General features: G+C 36.6%; 1 protein-coding gene and 1 long non-coding RNA gene across 6 annotated transcripts; one reads left to right on the top strand and one right to left on the bottom strand.

Annotated features, from left to right (window-relative positions):
• The first annotated feature begins 39 nt into the window (after positions 1-39).
• LOC135678480 (uncharacterized) lies at positions 40-925 on the top strand. The gene is made up of 2 exons (XR_010514967.1): positions 40-117; positions 291-925. It is a non-coding gene; the product is annotated as an uncharacterized LOC135678480 (long non-coding RNA).
• Positions 696-10,325, bottom strand: LOC103974132 (probable sodium/metabolite cotransporter BASS2, chloroplastic). Of its 5 annotated transcripts, XR_001976557.2 has the most exons (14): positions 9,950-10,323; positions 9,764-9,857; positions 7,151-7,274; positions 6,980-7,021; positions 6,736-6,849; positions 6,585-6,647; positions 5,469-5,596; positions 4,001-4,082; positions 3,837-3,888; positions 2,871-2,968; positions 2,339-2,500; positions 1,555-1,644; positions 1,260-1,457; positions 844-1,095 (listed from the first exon to the last, which is right to left on the bottom strand). XR_001976557.2 is itself a non-coding variant. In XM_009388892.3 (13 exons), the coding sequence occupies exons 1-13, from the start codon at positions 10,116-10,118 to the stop codon at positions 1,018-1,020; spliced, it is 1,296 nt and encodes a 431-aa protein (XP_009387167.2). In that variant the 5' UTR covers positions 10,119-10,322; the 3' UTR covers positions 696-1,017. The 5 variants fall into 5 exon arrangements, 3 of the variants coding, with proteins under 3 accessions (XP_009387167.2, XP_065047407.1, XP_018677274.2); XM_009388892.3 differs by lacking the exon at positions 1,260-1,457 and having other exon boundaries at positions 696-1,095; positions 9,950-10,322; XR_010514962.1 differs by lacking the exon at positions 2,871-2,968 and having other exon boundaries at positions 9,950-10,325.
• Between the last annotated feature and the right edge of the window lie 10,243 nt (positions 10,326-20,568).

Below are 20,568 nucleotides of genomic sequence, written 5' to 3'. Positions count from 1 at the left end.
AAACCCTCGCCCAGACTCTTGCAAGGCATCGGTCGGAAAAAAAACCAGAGCCTTACTTGAGTAAAAACCAATCTGTAAGCCTTTCAGCAATCCTTGTAAGCCTTTCAGCAATCCTTTGTAAGCAATTTAAGTTTTCTTCTCGTTCTTTGTGCTTACTGTTTCCTAGTTCTATTCAGCAATCCTTGTAAGCCTTTCAGCAATCCTCTCTGCTTGCTTCCACCTCCCTATCTCATGGGAGATCTCCCTGAATAGGAAAGATCACCCCAAATCCCTCGCTCTTTCTCTTACAGAAACCCATCAACATCATCATCATCAACAACAATAACATGGTGACGCTGCTGCTGCTGGGATGAGGAGGATGGGGATTGACGACATGGTGACGCTGGTCTTTATGGTTCTTGACGTGCGATGGGATATCGCAAGTCACCTGTTCACTTTAACCTATATATATATATATATATATATATATATATATATATATATATATATATATATAGTATCGAAAAGAATTTGAAGAAATTTACAAAAGCATATGAGTTTATTATCATAAACTTGTATTTAAATATTATAAACCAATGATAATCGTAACTAAGGATTTAAACTTATTATACTAATAGTTCAAATATCATCAAGAATAATAATATCTAAACCAATAATGGCATTGAACATAAGTAAAAAATTATAAGACACAGACATAAAACCATCATAACTATATTGATTCTGAATGATGATTTTAAGATGAAAATAATATCGTCTGTCTGTAGTCACACAACCAACTGCAATTTATTCAAATGAATGGTTTTGGCATGTCGGAAAAAGAAAGTCTTGTCGGGGAAGGATCAATAAAAGACTAATGCTAGCTCAAATTTCTGCAGACCAAGAAACCCAAACAAATTCTCCGACAAAAAGAGAAAAAAAAAATCCACGGGGATTAAACATCCTACTTTTGCATCTACCAATATGACCTCTCAGTAATAGCTTCGAGATTTCAATGGCAACCAAAGAACAAGAATCACCTCATTCTTTGAAGTCATCCTTGTCATCCACAGGAATCGGCCTGTTCCTCCAAAACACGGCTAGGGCACTCCCACCAAGCTGTCAAAATATAAGATGCAGTGTGATAAGTTACGGTAAGAAACTTGTTTGCTGAAACAAAATCAAGCATTTTCTATCTTATTTTTTATATCCATTTCAAACAAAACGGATCTCCGAGCCTTAAACTCGGACATTGGGATTTACAAAAGAAACCAAATTTTTACCAGATATCTTCTACTAAAAGATTGTGATCTGCTACAATTTCATGTCAGATTCCGAGAATAACCATTTTTTCACTAATTCCAGGTTAAAACCCAGTTGCCATGTCTTTGCCAGCCAAAAATAGACGTATCGTGAACAAAGACCAATTCAAAGACAACACCTTAGCAACTTTAGGCAGCACACATGTACGTAAGCGCTGACTGTAAAAGGTTTTGTAAACATTCATTCATTACTAAAAAATATAAAACAAAAATAATAAAGAATCAATGCCGATGTGGCTTCCACCAAAATTCATACCGCCATGAAGACAACACTGACAGCTGAAGGAACAGCTACGAGAGGATTTGTGAAATGTTTTTGGGCAAGCAAAAATCCAAGAGCAGAACTCTGCACCAAAGACATGCAGCAAATTAAATTTCCAGAAAGCATTTTCAGTAGTTCTCATCGTAATCTCTACAAAAGCCACCTCTAGCAGGTCCAAGTGTCCAAGGATTTGCAACACGTATTTGTAATACATGCCAAGTGCTACCAGCAGATGTTAAAATTGAACTAGCATGAGACCAGATCGAAGAAAAGCATATTGAAACATGGAATTCCAAAAAATACTAATGATTCTGCAAGTTATGCCAAACAGAATTTAAAAAAAAAATTATATGATACTTCGTGCATAATTTGAACAGGAAACATGCAGGAGTGCTTAATTTAAAGTCTGATTATCTAGGATCCCTCGATTGATAGTAAGGGAAACTCTTGTAGAAAACAATCTAATATTTATGAAGGCCCTTGATTCTAAGTGAGTACAGGATTACTGTGGTATCATGCTACAAGAATATCACATGCTAGTTTATTCTAAAAGAAGCTTGCAACTTACTGGATGTCGATAGCAAAGACGCAAGCTCATGATACATGTGCAAATGAAAAAAAAAAAAGCCTTTCTTTAAAACCACTAACAAAAATGAACATTTTCACAATATACATATTAACTTTTGCAAAGGTATTCTGATTGATTTTTACAAATATTAAAATGTAATTTGATTCAAGTGGTTTGGTTTTTTCACTAGCTTGAGTACAGATATAGTACCTGCATTCCGCATTCTATGGAAATGGTACGAGAAGTGGATTCCCCGAATGATGACAATCTTGAACACCAATAACCAAGAGCAAATGCTGCAGCATGAAGGAGAGCTACAGGAATAATAAGTTGTGCTCCTTGAGCCTTCAAGACTACTGCAACTTGCCCAATCTTGTGAAGAATAAAATAAAAAGTTATTTATCTCATTCAAAGAATGGTGCTAACGAAAATATCAAATGACACCCAGACAACATCCCTCGATCATCAACCAGTGCATGTCAAACTAGAATTCGCTGCAGTGGAAAGTGATATTCTCCAGAATGATCCATGAAACTATGAAATGAGTAATGATGTCTTTCTGAAACCAATAAAACCCTTTTTACTAACTTTTTCCTCTGCGACTAAAGCTCACCAATAATAGAAATCATAGGTAGCACTAAAACATTAGGAAAACTAGCAAATAGCACTTTAGTTCAAAATCAGAGATTCAGATATGCAAATTACTCCATATTAACTTAAACTTACTGTCACGCATACTTACAGGGCTTGCACATAGCAATGTGGTAAGGATAACTCCAATCAGTGGCGTAAGTGTGATTATTCGCTCAGTAAACTTTGGGAAATACTCATGTGACAACACTGCCAAAGACAAACCATTAAGTTCATTATTAGGTCTGGATGCATGCAAGCTGAACATTTTAAAGGAAATTATTATTACTATACACATAAATTAAATCTGATAGATGTTATATCAGCTGGAGTTGCTACACTTTCCATCCAACAGGAAAAGAAGTCATGCTTACACTACCCTCCTCAGAGTAGAGACCTTTTGTACAGGACTCAAGTCCAATGCAGGAGGTGATTGGAAAGGTGATGCCCACTCCTTAGGAGCCCTTGGGGAGTGCATTAACTTTGATGGGAAGCCTGCATAATCTACTAGACCCCCTATAAATAGAAGTTCCAGACCCTCTAATCCCATAGGCTATAAGCACCATATTCAAAATTATAATTTGTAGATTACATCTGCTTTGGGAGAAAAGTAATGGGAACAGTCTAAAGTACAAGCAAAAGCAACAAATCTGGGGTAAAGATACACTTCTCTCCCTCCAGCACACTTATCTCGTGCTTCAGAAAAATTTCAAAGATCCCACCCCAACAAAACAAAAAAAATGTCTCACCATTTTATAGTGTACTTGAAGAGCTTAAGGGTCCTTTATCACTCTGTGGACCCACTAATTCTAGGAGGATATGAGAAAATCAAAGCTACAGAGAAACTTTATCTGTTGTAGAGTGACAGGATCCGAGAAAGGAAAGTACTAGAAAGAGTGTGATTACAGTGTGTAGGTAGCAAGTATGTGATTGTGTTATATGCATGACATCTTTTCCCATTCGGATGTGTCATTCTTTGAGCTCTAGTTTTATGAATCAAAATACACAGAGGTCAAATTTTCTGTGTGTATTGACATATCATTTTTTTAGCTGCTTCTCCAAAAAAAAAAAGAGTTACCTCCAACAATAGTGGGCACCAAAACCACCTGAAAAGTACTGATGGCCAATCCCTGAAGAGAAACATTTTTGTTCTATTAGTAAACTATGAATGTCTTATATACAATATATCCAGTCAAAAACCACTGATTATTTGTATCTAAAAAGAAGGAAGCATATCCTTACAGCTGCATCAACAGGAACAAGCTGGCCGGCAAGGAGCTTAGTAAGAAGGGGTGTCATGACTATAGCACCAATTGTCGAACAACTGAAAATTTTTTAGAGGAACAATTGTTAGTGTGGTGATAAAAATCACACCGAACATGGTTTGCAAGAAGAATTTCAGTGTAAAAAAAAACTACAAATAAATTCACACCGAATTGGTAAACAAAGTATCAAAGTTCAACTCTGTAATATAAAGATAGAGTCATACCAGTACAGCATCCAGATCTTGAAACATGTTTAGCAAAACTTGAGCATGGTGAATATCTTATTTTACAGTGATTAACAAATTAATGGCATTGTGTATAATTTTGTAGATGGTCATAAAAATTCCCACATAATATGCCCCTATCAACTAGATAAAAGTATCACTATCTCTGCAATTTGCAATACCACAAACATTCAATATGCTGTTCAGTCTCAGTTAAGGGATTCCACTTGTCAGGAACACAATAAAGCTTATATTTTCAGGAGGGAATGCCATTTCACCTTGACTGGTAAGAAATGGGCAGTGAGTACTGGTATGAGGATCACCCAATTTCGAGTGGTCCAGTCTGACCATATAAAAAGAAAAAACTGTCTTATCCTAAGCCGTGCACCACCTACCGAGTATGTGCCTCTTCCTTGCTCTTTCTTCACTGGCTCCTCTTCTTTATTCCTCCTCCTTGCTCCTTCCTCTTCCTCCACTGTCATCTGTTCCTTCTGCTTCGAGTCACCGGGACATATCGATGTAGGGGGTGTTCCATATGTCAGGACATCATTATGGACTGATACGCACCGGTTCAGCCAGCGACCGATACAAGTCCAATACCCGAAACAACGTACCTTGTTATCAGGGAAGTTCATCATTTAAAAGTTCACACTCGCAATAATGGGGAAAAGAAATCATACATCACGACGCCTAAGACATAAATTCCGTGATATTAATAAAGACAAGCTTTTAACTGTACAAAGATTCCCTTAAACAGTAAACTTATTTTATTTGAACTTGTCATGTGCCTACTTCAATTGAGTATAATCAACTTATTTAGACTATTATCAAAATATCATATTGCAACTAATAACTGTTACACATGCATATATCAACAAACAGCAAGGACAGAGAGCAAGAAAAACAGTAATATACTAATAACGTTAGTAGTAATTGTCCTCATACAACCAGCACGATGCCAATCACTTTCTCAATCAAATACCAAATGAGTTCTTTCCAATTTCATCATTAACACTGACACAACTGTGTAAATTAACTGTGTTGCTCACAGAAGTATCCACTTGCACTTCCTGAATCACAAAAAATTGAGATCCTAGGTAGGACTAAGGAAAAAAATATAGGTTCCCAGGTATTTTGTAGCTCATCATGAGGATTCAGGATATTTTGGTCTGCGTATAAGCAATTAGGGATCACCAAACAACACCAAATACAGAAACTTACGTTGTCATAAGGACTGAAAGTGCGACATTTCCTTTGGATATATAAGTCGCAACATTGGATGCTTGGCCTCCAGGACAACATGATACCAGAATAAGACCAGTTGCAAGAGGAGCCGATAATTTCAGTGTCTGCAGTAAGAGGAAGGATGGTATTCAGCACACACAAATAACAAAAATATAAGATTCAACAAACACAACATGACAAAGCAATTCGTTTTTAGCATAACTAGCAAAATACTTCATATAAGAAATGAGATATCGGATGCTTTGGAGTTTGGAGAGCCTAAAATGAAGATACAATTTTCTATGTACAAAAGCGCATGAGAAAAGCTATATAAAGAATCAAATGAATATGCTTTGATGGATATTGGGTTTAGAAGCATATTGAATAGAAAGTCGGATAGTCACAGCACTTAAAAGTTAAAACATCATTATGTGGTTGTAATAGTCTTGGATTTTTTTAAGTGCTAAGATGTTAAAAATAAATATAATTTATCATTTTATGCTTAAAAGGTTTGCTTCAATAATTTATTCTGACAAACATTCTCATCTTTGCAAAATTGTTCAAACAGATAATTGGAGAGAATTTGGAAATGAATTTCTTGGTGTAAAATCTCCAGGACCCGAGGCTTTATGGAATGTAGGTTTCCTTTTCTTGCAGATTTGAATATTCTAATTTTTCCTTTCAACCATTTATGACTTCTCAGTTTTTCCTCAAGCTTGTTGAAGAATGATATAATTTATTCTATGCTACATGGTTATGTTTTAGTTGTTTTTGTTTGTTAGTAGCTCATGAAACCAAGTAAACAAGATCACCAACTATAAGTGGCTGGCTCTAATTATTCTTGAGTTTATAAAGTATTTGGTATTTATCAATCAAAAGCCTCCTAAAGGACACATTTTTACGGATTCGAAGAAATCACTACAGATTTACTATCAGTTCGCAATAATAGAACACGTGTTTTACTTGAGATCAGACAAAAATATCAAGGATAAATCTGCATCAGAATCATCTCTTAAATCAGTCCTAAAAATCTGAAATCTTTGCTATGGACGAAAAAGAAGAAAAGGACAGTAAGGTTTAATCTTAATACTGCTAGAGATAGGGTCTCCATACCATAGCAATCGCAAAGCCTAGCAAAGGTTTAATTAAATATTGTGCAAGGAATCCTACGCCTACCTGCAAATGGAACAGAAATAAAAGATGTGTGATAGTGAACATCAACAAATAATCTCCATGGAATAATCAAGGTGTTCGAGCAACTCACTGTCCATGGGTTTCTCAAGCATCTTCTGAAATCCTCAAATGTAAGCGTCAAACCCATGGATAGCATCAGGAATCCCAAACCTACAGTGAAAAGGTCTGTCTCCAGCCAGGTAACCTATCGACAGAAAGTTAATATCAGGTAGTTAGAAAGCTGTTATATCAGAAGCAAAATAGGAAGTTGTAAAACACAAACAATGAAAACAGCTCTGAAATCAAATGGCTTAAGTGGAGGAAAGGGTTGTTACCATAGATGGCTTGTATATGCCAATAATAGTCCCTAGTATGACCTGTCAAATAGAAAGGAGTTTATTTGGATAACTCCACTTGCTATAACTTCGATATTAAAGCTGAAAGCAAACTCAGGAAGAAGAGAGGAGATTAATGCAGATTTAACAAGATGAACAATTGGATCATACCCAAACAGGGAAAAGAGTCGTAAGTAGTTCAACTATACTCTCATACTGGCTCATTTCAGCCACAGGATTATTTGGAAAATCCCCAGAAGCATTTGCTTCAGCTTTACACAAAACTTGTCGACTCCTGTAAATTTAGTTCACAATGAAAAAGGCGACCATGCATCATACTAGTATCTAGATTCTAGCAAAAGATAATTTTAATTGCATGGAGTTAGAAAAGGACATTATTCAAAGAAAATAAGCAAATATAAACTTAAGCATGCTGGATAAGACAAATCTAAATTGTACTTCTTTTTTAAGATAAAATACTCATATTGTATCACAAATTGATTGTTAACCACATCATCCCTAAGATGAGCCAGAATGAAATACAGATTCTAGTGCAACAAGAACATGCTATGTTAGGGAAAAAATAAATAAAATCAATCCAAGTAAGAAATTTATTCAAATAACATGCGATTGAAATTGAGAAAAAAAATTAGAAAAGATCCGAAGGCACGAATAGCTGTCCTAAGACGTATTCGAGCCTTCGTGCAGGTTTGATCATGAAAACCATCCCAAGATACAACTGGGTAGGATCCATCTAAGGTTTTTTGAATGTTACCTCTCGCTAAGGAAGAAGCAGACTTTTATAACATCTTCCGTATGATGCCACGTCGTGGCTCCATCTACGGAAGTTCGTGGGTCATAGGGTCTTCCCAAGTCACATGTCGCATGGGCGATGCAACGACAAAAAAATGTCGTTACAGCAAGGGCAACAAGGGTAAAAAGGTAAAATAAAAAACAAGTCAATGAACATCCAATCTCACACATATAAATGGTTTTGACCTACCATCTTATCCATCAAGTCACTTAATGACTTGACAGAGAGTGAATAATAAGAGGGGGAAACAATTTCCCTCAACTCTAGATGTCCCTGCAACAGAAGTGTGCAAAAGAAAATTCAGCAAGTATGCAAAAGGAAATTTAGAGTCTTCTCATTAATGTTCCAACAATCCCCCATAAAACTCAAAATTTCCAAATACTCAAATAAATACATAAATAAAATATTATAGGTGCAATTACTATGTGGTAAATAAGGTATCTTTAGCTTTATTTAGTGAAGAAAGTATTCATCGAAAATAGTGTGAACCAAGTCTTGAGCTACATTCCTTCAAGCTAGAGTCCAACTAACTCAAATATAGTATGAAATATATCTTTATAGATTTATGCACTAATGGCTATGCGCGAGTATCTCTTGTTTATTCATGAGATAATGTAACGATTCCTTAACTGCAAGAATCTACCAGTGACGTACAGAGAGTCACATCTCGTGAAAATACTATCTCAGGTCTCTTTAAGAGTTATACTCTTCCTATGGCTCTATATAGGAGCATTCGTCAACATAGTAACGAGATTATAATTGAACTCCAATCTATATAGTACACTAATATGCCACACAATCATGCTCCTTGGTGTACCAATCAACTAGTTATTATCATATTGAACCTCCTTCAGGGATTTCTCATCACAGGGGTTGGGTTCGCATGGTTGGAAGACCCATTATAAGCTAAACCCATCCCCCTCGATGATATCAAGACAATAGTCAATTTATAAATACCTTTATGATGACATATTTTATAGTTATGTTAATTTTGTTTTAATTAATGCTAGCATTCATGATAAGAATAAGCATATTATTCTTCATATAGAATATATCATTTCTGAACATAACACTATAGATATCAATATGTAATTACAATTTATCATAATAAAAGATTATAAATTATTGCACATATTAATCAAATTCATATATGAAAACATGACACTAATGTCACTATTTATGCAATTTGAAAGGCCTCCACATTTTCAAGAAAATTTAGGATCAATGAATTAATTTTTTTTCATAATATTACATATACAATGGTAATTATTCAAGTGTTTGTGAATTGCACAATACTTTTCATAAGTCTTGCATATAGATTATTGCACATATTAAACAAATTCATATATGCAAACATGATACTAGTGTCACTATTAATGCAATTTGAAAGCCCCCACATTTTCAAGAAAATTTAGCATCAATGAATGCATTAATGTTTTTTCATGATATTACATATACCGAGGTAATTATTTAAGTGTTTGTGAATTGCATAATATTTTTCATAAGTCTTACAATAGAATTTTATTAATCGTTGGTGTTATCATGCATGTAAACTCATGGAAATTGATCCCTAGGTATGCCCCACTTTAGAGTAATTTTACATAAACAATTCTACATTTGTATCATACAAACATTTGTACGTATTTTATGGTTTGCTAATGAAAAATTGTCATGTGTAATCTCAAATGGAATAGTTAAACGATATGTCCATCTGTAGTCAAAGTCAAGCGTCATTGCAATACATGTATGCAACATGCACACCAGATTTACTAGGGGCCAACGAAAGAGCTGTAAATGTTTTTTTTTTTCTTTTTTTGGGAAATATAAATCTCATCATTTATCTGAAAAGGAAAATTATAACATATGTTCACCGCAGTAGATTTAATCACACAAATCAGATTTAACTTCACTTCATGTGTTTCTATTTAAATTTAGATGGTCGGCGACGAAATCGATCAAAAAGGACACACCTCAAAACCGGGATGATGGGCGACGCCATCGAGCAAGCAACCGCCTCGTTCCTTCCTCTTCCTCCATTCGGCATCGGTGACCCACTTCCCAAAGCTAATCTTGAAACAGAAGGAACAGTAAGCGCCATGTTTTGGTCACAGCCGGAGCCGCATGAATCCAGCTAGCAGAACAGATAGAGCGCGTACCATGAGGGGGTTGGGGGACGCAACGGGCAATATATGACGAGAAGGAGCAGCACTTGGCGGCCATGGCGTGTCGCGACTGAGATCCACTGTCTCTGCAGAGGACCCGAGAGATGGAGGCCACATAGGAGGAGGAAGACGCTACCGTCGCCGTCGTCACCGTTGTAGCCATGGGTTTAGCGGCCGAGGGCGGAGTCTGCGTTTTGGGGGGAGTAGGAGGAGGCCCGAATCGGCTCGGTTTGTCGTCGAACGAAGAGGGACGGATGGGTGGGCGTGGATTACGAGGGAACCACACATGACTTGCTGTCGGACGAGACCGCGTTCTTTTCCTCCCTTCTTCCGACTCTCTATCGAAGTGTTAGGGTTCGCTCACTGTGAGCCTCGGACGAAATGGTGAGTCGGATCTCAGCAGAGCGCTCTTCCTATTGGTCAAACCCGTGCACATGCGAAAAGAGTGAGTGATGTATTTTGGGCGCGAACCGAAATCCTCGATTTTGATTTTGAAATTGGTTTCGATTCCATGGAAATTAAAATTAAAATTAAATGATTTTGGAATCGAAATCGAAATCGATGGTTCCAATGTACTGATAAATTTTTATTTTTTAAACAATTATAATATAAAAATTATTATTATTATTATTATTTTTTAAATTTTAAAAAAAATTAGTGCACTTGATGAATATAAACATGTAATGATATAACTAAAAAAAACTTGGATGCAAAATACACCATCATCACCAAAATCTCCCACTTCAGGACATGTGATGCTTTATCCAAGTTTCCCAACAAACTTTTACTACTGATTTTTTTTTTCTAATAGGCAAAGATTAATTACTTGTAGAAAAATCTAAGGGCGACATCATATACGCAGCGGAAGAATAAAAAACAAAAAACCTCAAATTTCTCAAAAAAGTGTTCGTCGTCGTGCGAAGATTGATGTGTAAAAATCCATAAAACTTAAATCCACGTATGAGATAGTTATATTATTAGGAAAAGAGTCGGCACTAAGAGGGAGGATGAATTAGTGTAGTAGTAAAAATTATGTCGGTTCAAAACTTCGTTGCGATTAAATCCGTTTCCGATGAAAAACCATTTCGTAAAGGTATTAACCTTGAAAGCGTACAGAAGAGCGTAGTGGATGTAAAGCAAGTAAAATAGTTTGTAGTAAAGTAAATTGCACAAGAGAAACGCAAACCAGATTTTTATAGTGGTTCGATCGTCGTGACCTACATCCACTTCGCCGATTCCTCTTCCGTCGAGGCCACCGGCATCCATTATCGATTTTGTTTCAATGGACAAAGACCAACTATCCTTTTACACCCCTCTTCTCCTTTTCACATATTCAGGAGATAACCTTTTACAACCCTCTTTTACAAGGTATCCCTCTCACACCTCCATTAGAACTCTCTCTTGTTAGGATCAAGAGCACTAAGAGGGGGGGGTGAATTAGTGCAGCGGAAAACTTTCGATGATTAAAACTGCGTTCGTACGATAAGAGCGATTTCGGTAGAAAAGCTGATTCGTAAATCACTTTAACTTATGATCAAGCAAGATGCAGTTAAAGCGAATCTATAAAGGGAGGTTGCAGTTATGATGGAAATCAGAATGTAAGCACAAACTGAAATAGGATGTTCGTACGATAAAACTGATTTACGTCTAAATACCGATTCGGAAAATACTGAACTTTAAAACACGATCGTAAATTCGCAGAAGATAGTAAGCTATTGAGGAGGTTTGCAGTAAAGATAATATGCTCAAAGTAAATGCAGAGAGCACCACGATTTTAGAGTGGCTCGGTCAATCTTGACCTACATCCACTTTCTGGCTTCCTCCACCGACGAGGTCACCGACGTCCACTAGAGGCCTTCCTTCAATAGGCGAAGGGCAACCACCCTTTTACAGTTTCACTCCTTTTGACGGGCTTAGGAGACAACCTTTACAGAATTTTCTCTCCTCTCTTGAAAGATCAGAACTTGGAAGAAAAGAGGAAGGAGAACTTTTAACTCATACAACACTTTTGAGCTCTAAAAATCACAGAGTAAGATCAGGATTTCGGTGGTTTTGGTTGCCCTTTCATTGCTAAAAGGGTGGGGTATTTATAGGCTCTAACCCGGTTTGAATTCCGAGCTAAAAATTGTCAATTCCCGGAATTCCGGGGTCTGGCGGTTGCACCGCTTGGCAGAGCTCGAAGACTGAGCCTCTGGGCAGTGCCACCTCCTATCAGGGGCGGTTGCACCTCCTGCTAGAGCTCGGAGACCGAGCTCAGGCGGTGCCACCGCCTGACTGGGGCGGTTGCACCGCCTAGCTAGAGCTTGGAGACCGAGCTCAGGCAGTTTCACCTCTGTCAGAGGCGGTTGCATCGCCCAGCAAGAGCTCAGAGACTGAGCCCTGGGCAGTGCCACCGCCGACCCATGCGATGCCACCGCCGACCCAAGTGGTGCCACCTCTGGCCAAGAAATCTGGGTCCGAATGGGTTGATCCATTCGGCCCAATTTGGGTCTGTCAAGGGCCCAATTGCCCCAAGATTAAGTTAATGGGATCACCTTCCATTTCTAACTTAATCATCGTGCTAACTACGAATTTCTTAAGACATTTACTACAACTTGCTTCCGGTGCGTCAATCGCTTCTTCCGGCGAGCTTCCAGCGAACCTCCGACGATGCTCCGACGGACTTCCGGTAAACTCCTGGACTTGCGACGATCCACTTGGCGAGTTCTGACGAGCTTCTTTTGGCAACCTCATGGACTTCTCGGATTTGTTCCCGTAGAACATCCGACGACCGTCCGGACTTCCGTCGAGCTCTCGAACTCCCAACATGATCATAGTCTTGACTCCGGCGCAACTCCTGCTGCATGTCTTACTTTCATCGTAGTTAATCCTACACACTTGAAATAAAACTTCGATCGAGATAATTAATCCTAAGCAATTAACCAAGTTGTCCGGCACGTCATTGGTCCCTCGACGCTTCGTCCGATTATTCGGCGCATCGTTATCTCCTACGGCCTATTGCCCAATCGGTCAGTTGACTCCGCAACTCTGATATCCTTGGCACAATACCCGCTCTTCTTGGCCCGATGCCCAAGTCCACGGCCCGAAGCCTTTTGTCGATACGTTGACCGATCCATCAGCCCGACGTCCAATCTTCTGACATGTTCCTCCAGCACAGCATGATTTTTCCTACTTTAATTGTCTCATCCTGATCAAAGCATCCTGCGTCACTCAAAACGCAGATTAAAACATAAACACAATTATCAATTGGTTTCATCATCAAAATACGAGATTCAACATCTCTAAGCTTTGGGAGGAGGGAACTCAAATTTATAAGATTTACAACTTTAGAATAACAGGGTTTTGCTTAATATTTCTTACTAATCCATGTAGGAATAGCTGAGGTATTTATAGGCCCCAAATGGATTTAAATTTGGAGCCCAAAATTCAAACCCTCAAAATTTTAGGGTACGGGTGGTACCACCGCTTGCACTAGGCGGTACCACCGCCCCACCGCCTAGAAGACGGAGACTGTGCTATGACGGTTTCACTTGTTTGGTCACTGTTTGGGCCTTTCTCTTGGCCCAACACAGCCCAAACTTGGCCCAACACAGCTCAAACTTGGCCCAACTGTCTTCTAATTGGGTTGGCCCAATTCTAATTCTAATTATATATTAACCACAAATTTTAAGATATTTACTAAGCTAAACAAAGTATGTAAGTCTAGGTTTCTTCCGGCAAGCTTCCAGCGATCTTTCAGCGAACTTCCGACGATCTCTCAGCAATGTTCCAACAGACTCTCGGCAAGCTCCTGGATTTCATGACGATCTTCTTACTGTGTTCCGACGAGCTTATTTGGCAAGCTCCTGGACTTCTCGGTCAATTCTGGTAGAACTTCCGATGAACGTCCAAACTTCCGACGAACTCTCGAACTCCCAACGAAATCGCGTTCTTGTCTCCGAGACTTCATTTTGTTTTATGCTTTACTATCGTAGTTAATCCTGCACACATAAACCATACTTCAATCTAGACAATTATTACTAAGCATGAATCATGTTGTCTGGCATGTCATTGGTCCATCGACGCTTCATCCGATTCTTTGGCGCATCGTCCTCTCTTGCAGCCTATTGCCCAATCGGCCAGTTGACCTTCGTAACTCCGATATCCTTAGCGCAATATCCGCTCTTCTTGGCCCGATGCCCGAATCCATGGCTCGAAGCCTTCTGTCGATACGTCAACCGATCCTCCGACTTGACGTCCAATCTTTTGACATGTTTTCCTCCGGTCCAACATGATTCTTCCTGCTTTAATTGTCCCATCCTGATCGAAGCATCCTATGTTACTCAAAACGCAGATCAAATCATAAACACTTATTAATTGGTTTCATCATTATAATCCGGGATTTAACAATCTCCCCATTTTTTATGATGACAACCAATTAATAACGGAGTTAACCTTAACTCTCGGAGTTTAAACAAACTCCCCCTATCAATATGACATATTTGAGTTGAACTCTTGGATTCAAAAATTTAAGTAACATGTCATGATAAAATCATGCATAACATCAACATACTTCTCCCCCTTTGTCATCAACAAAATGGAGAAGTTTAATTATCAAGTATTTTAGACATACAAATTTAAGTCATTGCATAATAAACATAATTTCCAGTTTTATCATTACGTAAGCTAGCAATAATTAAAGATGTGCAAGTTTAGCATGTTTGCCTTTTCTGAGATAGCAACTGTTTGCTTCTCTTTAGATTTTAAGCTAGCAATTTTTATGATGTACAAGTTTTACAACATACAGCTAGCATATTGGTTCATCTCCTAACAACATGCATAATCACCAAATCATCATTAATTTTGAAGATGTACAAGATTGTAAATTTTGTAAGTTTGCATTTTTGCTTCTTAAGATAGGCAAGCTAGCAATCTTCGGTGATGTTCAAGATAGCATTTTTTTCTCTTTTGAGAAATGTCATTTTTGCTTCGTTTACAAAGTACAAGCTAGCAAAATTTTATATTATTTTATAATATGCAAGCTAGCGATTTGGCAAGTGTTACTTCTCTTTGAAGTATGAAGGCTAGCAAATTTTTGAAAAATAATGTAAGATAACAAGCTAGCAAGATACAATGTTTTACTTGAAGCAAGCTACATGAAGTACGTTTTCATCTTCTCTTTAGATGTGCAAGCAAGCAAGCAAGTTTTTGTATCTTCTTGACTTGTGCAAGCTAGCTATCTCCCCCCTTTGTCATTGTCAAAAAAAAAAGGAAAGAATACAATTTTTCATATCTTTTTCTCTTTATAACAATTTTCAAATCATGACAAAGGTAAACAACAAAAATGAATGTCAAAATATCATATATCATTTTTAATAAGTTTCTTCTTTTTGTAAATAGAAAGCATGATAGGAAACAATCTTGATTCAAAAAGAAGACTCAAGTTATAATTCAAGAGATTCAAAATGACATAAACGACTTTATCAATCTCTTAGTGAAAAATTGATAAGATAGAGAAAAAGAAATTTTCAAGAAAAATACTTTTCTCTTTTTAGTTGTTTCAATTCATGTGATTTATTTCATAGAAGCATGCATTTTTCATTTATGCCAAATAAAAGCATGCATCAACGTTTAAAACGGAAAGATAAAAAATCATCAAGATCAAAAAGTGTAATACATAATTCCAAAACATATGATTTCAAATCATTACTTCAAGTCCTCATGCATAAAAATCATCAAGTATGATATAAACATTTATTTTTAAAACATTCATCATGATAAGGCATTTTTTAATCAAAATTATTATTTTTTTATCATAAAACATGATTATTTTTAAAATCACTAGGAAGGTAAGCATGATCCAATTTTATTTTTGCATTTTCATTAAATATGCAATTAAAAAATATATAATTTTTCTAAACTAATTTAAGAACAACTCATGAAAAGCATTATGTAATTTCGAAATAAATTAATGAAGTTTTATTTGAGTTATTTACCTCATTGTCGAATGCTATTAAGGCGTAGTTTGCCACCTCGCCTTTGTTTTTCTCCTCGTCTTTGGATGAGCTTGATTCATCCAAAGTCGCCTTCTTCTTCTTTTTAAGTTCATTTTTAATTTTCGATTCTTGTTTTAAAAATTTCATGAGGAGTTCAAGTTCACCATCACTTGAGTTTATGCTCGAGCGATCTTCAATTGTTCTAAATCCGAAATCCTTCCTATTCTTTGGAAGGTGGTTCTCAAGTTCTTCACGTGCATTGCATATTATTTCATAGGTCATCAAAGACCCTATAAGTTTTTCAATTGGTAAATGGTTCAAGTTTTTTTATTCTTGAATAGCCATTACTTTTGAATCCCAACTCTTATTACTAGAACATAAAATTTTGTTTACAAGTTCAAAATCCGAAAAACTTCTACCAAGTGCTTTTAAACCATTGACGACATCCGTAAAACGGGTGTATATGTCTCAAATGGTTTCGCTTGGTTTCATATGAAAAAGTTCAAAATCATGCATCAAAAAGTTGATTTTTGAATCTTTAACTTTGCTAGTACCTTCATGTGTGATTTCAAGAGTATGCCAAATGTCAAAGGCCGTTTCACAAGTAGAAACCCGATTAAATTCGATTTTATTTAAGGCGCAAAATAGAGCATTCATCACTCTAGCATTTAAAGAAAAAGTCTTCTTCTCCAAATTATTCCAATGGTTCATTAGAAGAGAAGACCTTTGAAATCCAATTTCAATAATATTCCATAAATCAAGATTCAAGAAAAGCAAAAAAACTCTCATTCAGAGTTTTCCAATATGTGTAGTCCGTCCCATTGAATAAGGGAGGACGAATGAGAGAGTGACCCTCTTGAAAGTCGAAAAGAGCCATTTCTTTTAGGTGTTAAACCAAATGAGAAATACGAGGCTCTGATACCAATTGTTAGGAACAAGTCGGCACTAAGAGGGGGGGGGGCGGGGTGAATTAGTGCAGCGGTGAAAATTACATCGGTTCAAATCTTCATTGCGATTAAATCCGTTTACGTTGAAAATCGATTTCGGAAACTTAACTTGAAAGCGTACGAAAGAGCATAGTGGATATAAAGTAAGTAAAGTGGTTTGTAGTTTAAGTAAATTACTCAAAAAAACACAAACCATATTTTATAGTGGTTCGGTTGTCGTGACCTACATCCACTCCGCCGATTCCTCTTCCGTTGAGACCACAGGCATCCACTATCGATCTTCCTTTAATAGACGAAGATCAATCTCCTTCTTACAGCCCTCTTCTCCTTTTCACTAGTTTAGGAGTCAACCTTTACAAGTACACACACTCCTCTCTAAACTGAATTCTAAGTTTAAGTTAGAGGAGGGATTTCTCAAGTGGTTTCTACAGCGTTTTCTCACTTTAAAACTTTCTATACTTGTATGTTTTATTAACCAGGGATGAAAGGGGTATTTATAGGCCTCAAGTTGATTCAAACTTGGAACCTAATAATATCTCATCCCAGGTTTCCTAGGTATGGGCGGTACCACCGCCAGTGTCAATCTAACACTAACACTACGCTGGGTGGTACCACCGCCCAGTCTAGCGGTACCACCGCCTGACACTAGGCCACTAGGTGGTACCACCGCCCAGACTAGCAGTACCATCGCTTGGCACTGGGCCACTGGGTGGTACCACCGCCTGGCACTGGGCCACTAGGTGGTACCATCGCCTGGCACTGGCGGTACCATCACCTGGCACCCTTCTAGGGGCAGTACCACCGCCTGACACAATCTCGGAGACTATGCCATGACAGTGTCACTCCTTGGGTCACTATTTAGGCCTTTCATTGGGCCCAACTGGCCCATAATTGGGTTGGCCCCAATCCAATCCCAATTACGTGCTAACTATAAAATCTAAGATATACTTAAGCTAAACAAGTCCGTAAGTCTTGGTTTCTTCCGGCGAGCTTCCGGCGATCTTCCGACGAACTTTCGACAATCTCTCGATAATGTTCCAGCAGACTCCCGACAAGCTCCTGGACTTCACGATGATCTTCTTGGTGAGTTCCGATGAGCTTCTTTGGCAAGCTCCTGAACTTCTCGGTTGGTTCCCGTAGAACTTCCGATGAACGTCCGAACTTCCTACGAACTCTTGAACTCCCAACAAAATCGTGTTCTTGACTCCGGAACTTCATTTTGTTTTATGCCTTGCTATCGTAGTTAATCCTGCACATGTAAAAATATATTTCGATCTAGACAATTATTACTAAGCATGAATCATATTGTCTGACATGTCATTGATCCATCGATGATTCGTTTGATTCTTCGACGCATCGTCCTCTCTTGCGGCCTATTGCCCAATCGACCAGTTGACCTCCGCAACTCTAATATCCTTGGCACAATTTTCACTCTTCTTAGCCCGATGCCCGAATCTATGGCCCGAAGCCTTTTGTCGATACGTCATCTGATCCTTTGGTTAGACGTCCAATCTTTTGACATGTTCCACCGGCCCAACATGATTCTTCCTGCTTTAATTGTCTCATCCCGATCGAAGTATCCTGCACCACTTAAAATGCATATCAAATCATAAATACTTATCAATTGGTTTCATTATCAAAATCCGAGATTCAACAAAGATGACCACTCGAGCGAAAGCTCTAGTGATGATGACTTTGAACTTCTCACAATAAAGCTTAAAAAATTCTTAAAACAAGAATCAAATAATAAAAATAAACTTAAAAGAAGAAGCTGCAAAAGAAGAAGAAAGTATTCAAGGTAAAAACTTGATGCTTTTCATGAGTTGTTTTTAACTTGATGCTTTTGAAATAACTTGATGCTTTTCACAAGGTAACCAAAACCCCCTTAGTTTATTTTGAAATAACTTGATACTTTTCATGAGTTGTTTTTAAATTAGTTAATAGAAAAATAAAAAAAGGCAAAAAAATATCATGCTTCTCTTTTTAATGTTTTTGAAAAATTAAAAAAAATTGATCATGACAATTACATCTCTTTATGATAAAGGAATTAAATATTAGATTTAAATCTAATGCTTGTACACCTAATAAGATTAATCCTATGTATGTTTTTAAGAAGCAATAATGCATATCTTGATCATTTCCGTATTACTTTTTGATTTTGATTGAAGATGCTTTATGTTCAATGAAACCATGCTCGATGATTTAATGATGTAATAATATAATAATGATTTGAAGTATTGATGATTTAAAATCATGCTTAATGAGCTTATATTTCGAAATTATGCATGATGATTTTTATGATTTATGGCTTATTGATCTTTGTCGTAATGAAAGTTGTTTTTTCGGTTTTAAATGATAATGCATATTTTTGTTTGGCATAAAAGATAAAAGCATGCTTGTATGAAATCAAACCACTTAAATTGAAACAAAAAGGAAAGAATATATGTTTCTTGAAAATATCTCTAAAGCTTTTCATTTTTTTTCAACAAGTGATTCTAAGTGATGAATCTATTTTATGAATTAAAAAAAGTGATTTTGATGATAAGTAATGATTTGATCATTTGAATTTGAATGAGTCTTATCTATAACATGATATTGAATTCTAGGAATTGTAACTTGAAACTTTTTGATATATGAATCATGATCTTGACAACTTGAGAATTCTTATGCATGAATCAAGATAATTTATTATTTGTTCTCCTATAATTCTTTTGTTGTTTACTAAAAAGAATATCTTTATCAGAATTCATGACTTAAAATTTCTATTTAAGATCTTTTACTATTTGATCTCCTAAGATTTCTTTTTGATTATTTAAGAGGAGATTTGTCAAAATGAATCATGTCTTTTGGTATTCACATGATCTCTGATATTATCTTTCATAACATGATGTGAAATTCCTTTGTATTTGTGGTTGTAAACCTTATGTTATAAGTAGAGCATTAATGTAAAAAAAAAAAGGGGTACCATTGTATTCTTCCACTCTACTTCTTACTTGTTTACGTTGACAAAGGGGAGAAAGAAAATTGCTAGCATATTAAGAGAACCAAAACTGCTAGTTGGAATGTTAAATTTTGGCAAATTATTAAATCTCCCAAATGCATAAACTCTTCTTATACATTTTTCGGATCATGATCTTGATTTCTTGATTTTTATGACTTGAGTGTTCTTTTTAAATCAAGATCGTTTCCTATCATTCCTTCTATTTACAAAAAAAAAAAAATTATCAAAAATGATACATCATCTTTTGGTATTCATGACTTAGATCTTTTATTTTTGATAATTGAAATATTGATATAAATCTATCCTTGTTATTTATCTTTATCATAATTTGAAAATTGATGTAAAGGGAAAAGAATTACAACATTGTATTCTTCCCTTCTATTTGATAATGATAAAGGGGGAACAAAACTTACTAGCTTGCTCATCTCAAAAGAGATGCAAGAAGTGCTATCTTACAAATTTCAAGAGAAGTAATGTTTGCTAAGTTACACATTTCAAGAAGATGCAAAAATAGGCTATCTTGCACATCTCAAAAATGTAAAATTTTGCTAACTTTCATATGTATAAAATTTGCTAGCTTGCATGCTCTAAATTGATGTAAAATTTGCTAGCTTGCATATTTTAATATAATGTAACATTTGCTAAATTTGCTAGCTTACAAATTGCAAGGAAAAAACCTTGCTAGGAAGC

Source organism: Musa acuminata, chromosome BXJ1-1, assembly GCF_036884655.1.
Source record: "Musa acuminata AAA Group cultivar baxijiao chromosome BXJ1-1, Cavendish_Baxijiao_AAA, whole genome shotgun sequence".
Lineage (NCBI taxonomy): Eukaryota > Viridiplantae > Streptophyta > Magnoliopsida > Zingiberales > Musaceae > Musa > Musa acuminata.
Note: the sequence above shows the minus strand (reverse complement) of the source record. Positions and strands in the feature narration are given on the sequence as shown.

Excerpts from the sequence above, each read along its gene's own strand:
- LOC103974132 (XM_009388892.3), bottom strand. The coding sequence starts at position 10,118 with ATGGCTACAACGGTGACGACGGCGACGGTAGCGTCTTCCTCCTCCTAT. Across the intron at positions 6,850-6,979 it reads GCATATACAAGCCATCTATG|GTTACCTGGCTGGAGACAGA; the intron begins GTAACAACCCTT and ends TTCTGTCGATAG. Across the intron at positions 5,597-6,584 it reads TAGGCTTTGCGATTGCTATG|ACACTGAAATTATCGGCTCC; the intron begins GTATGGAGACCC and ends CTCTTACTGCAG.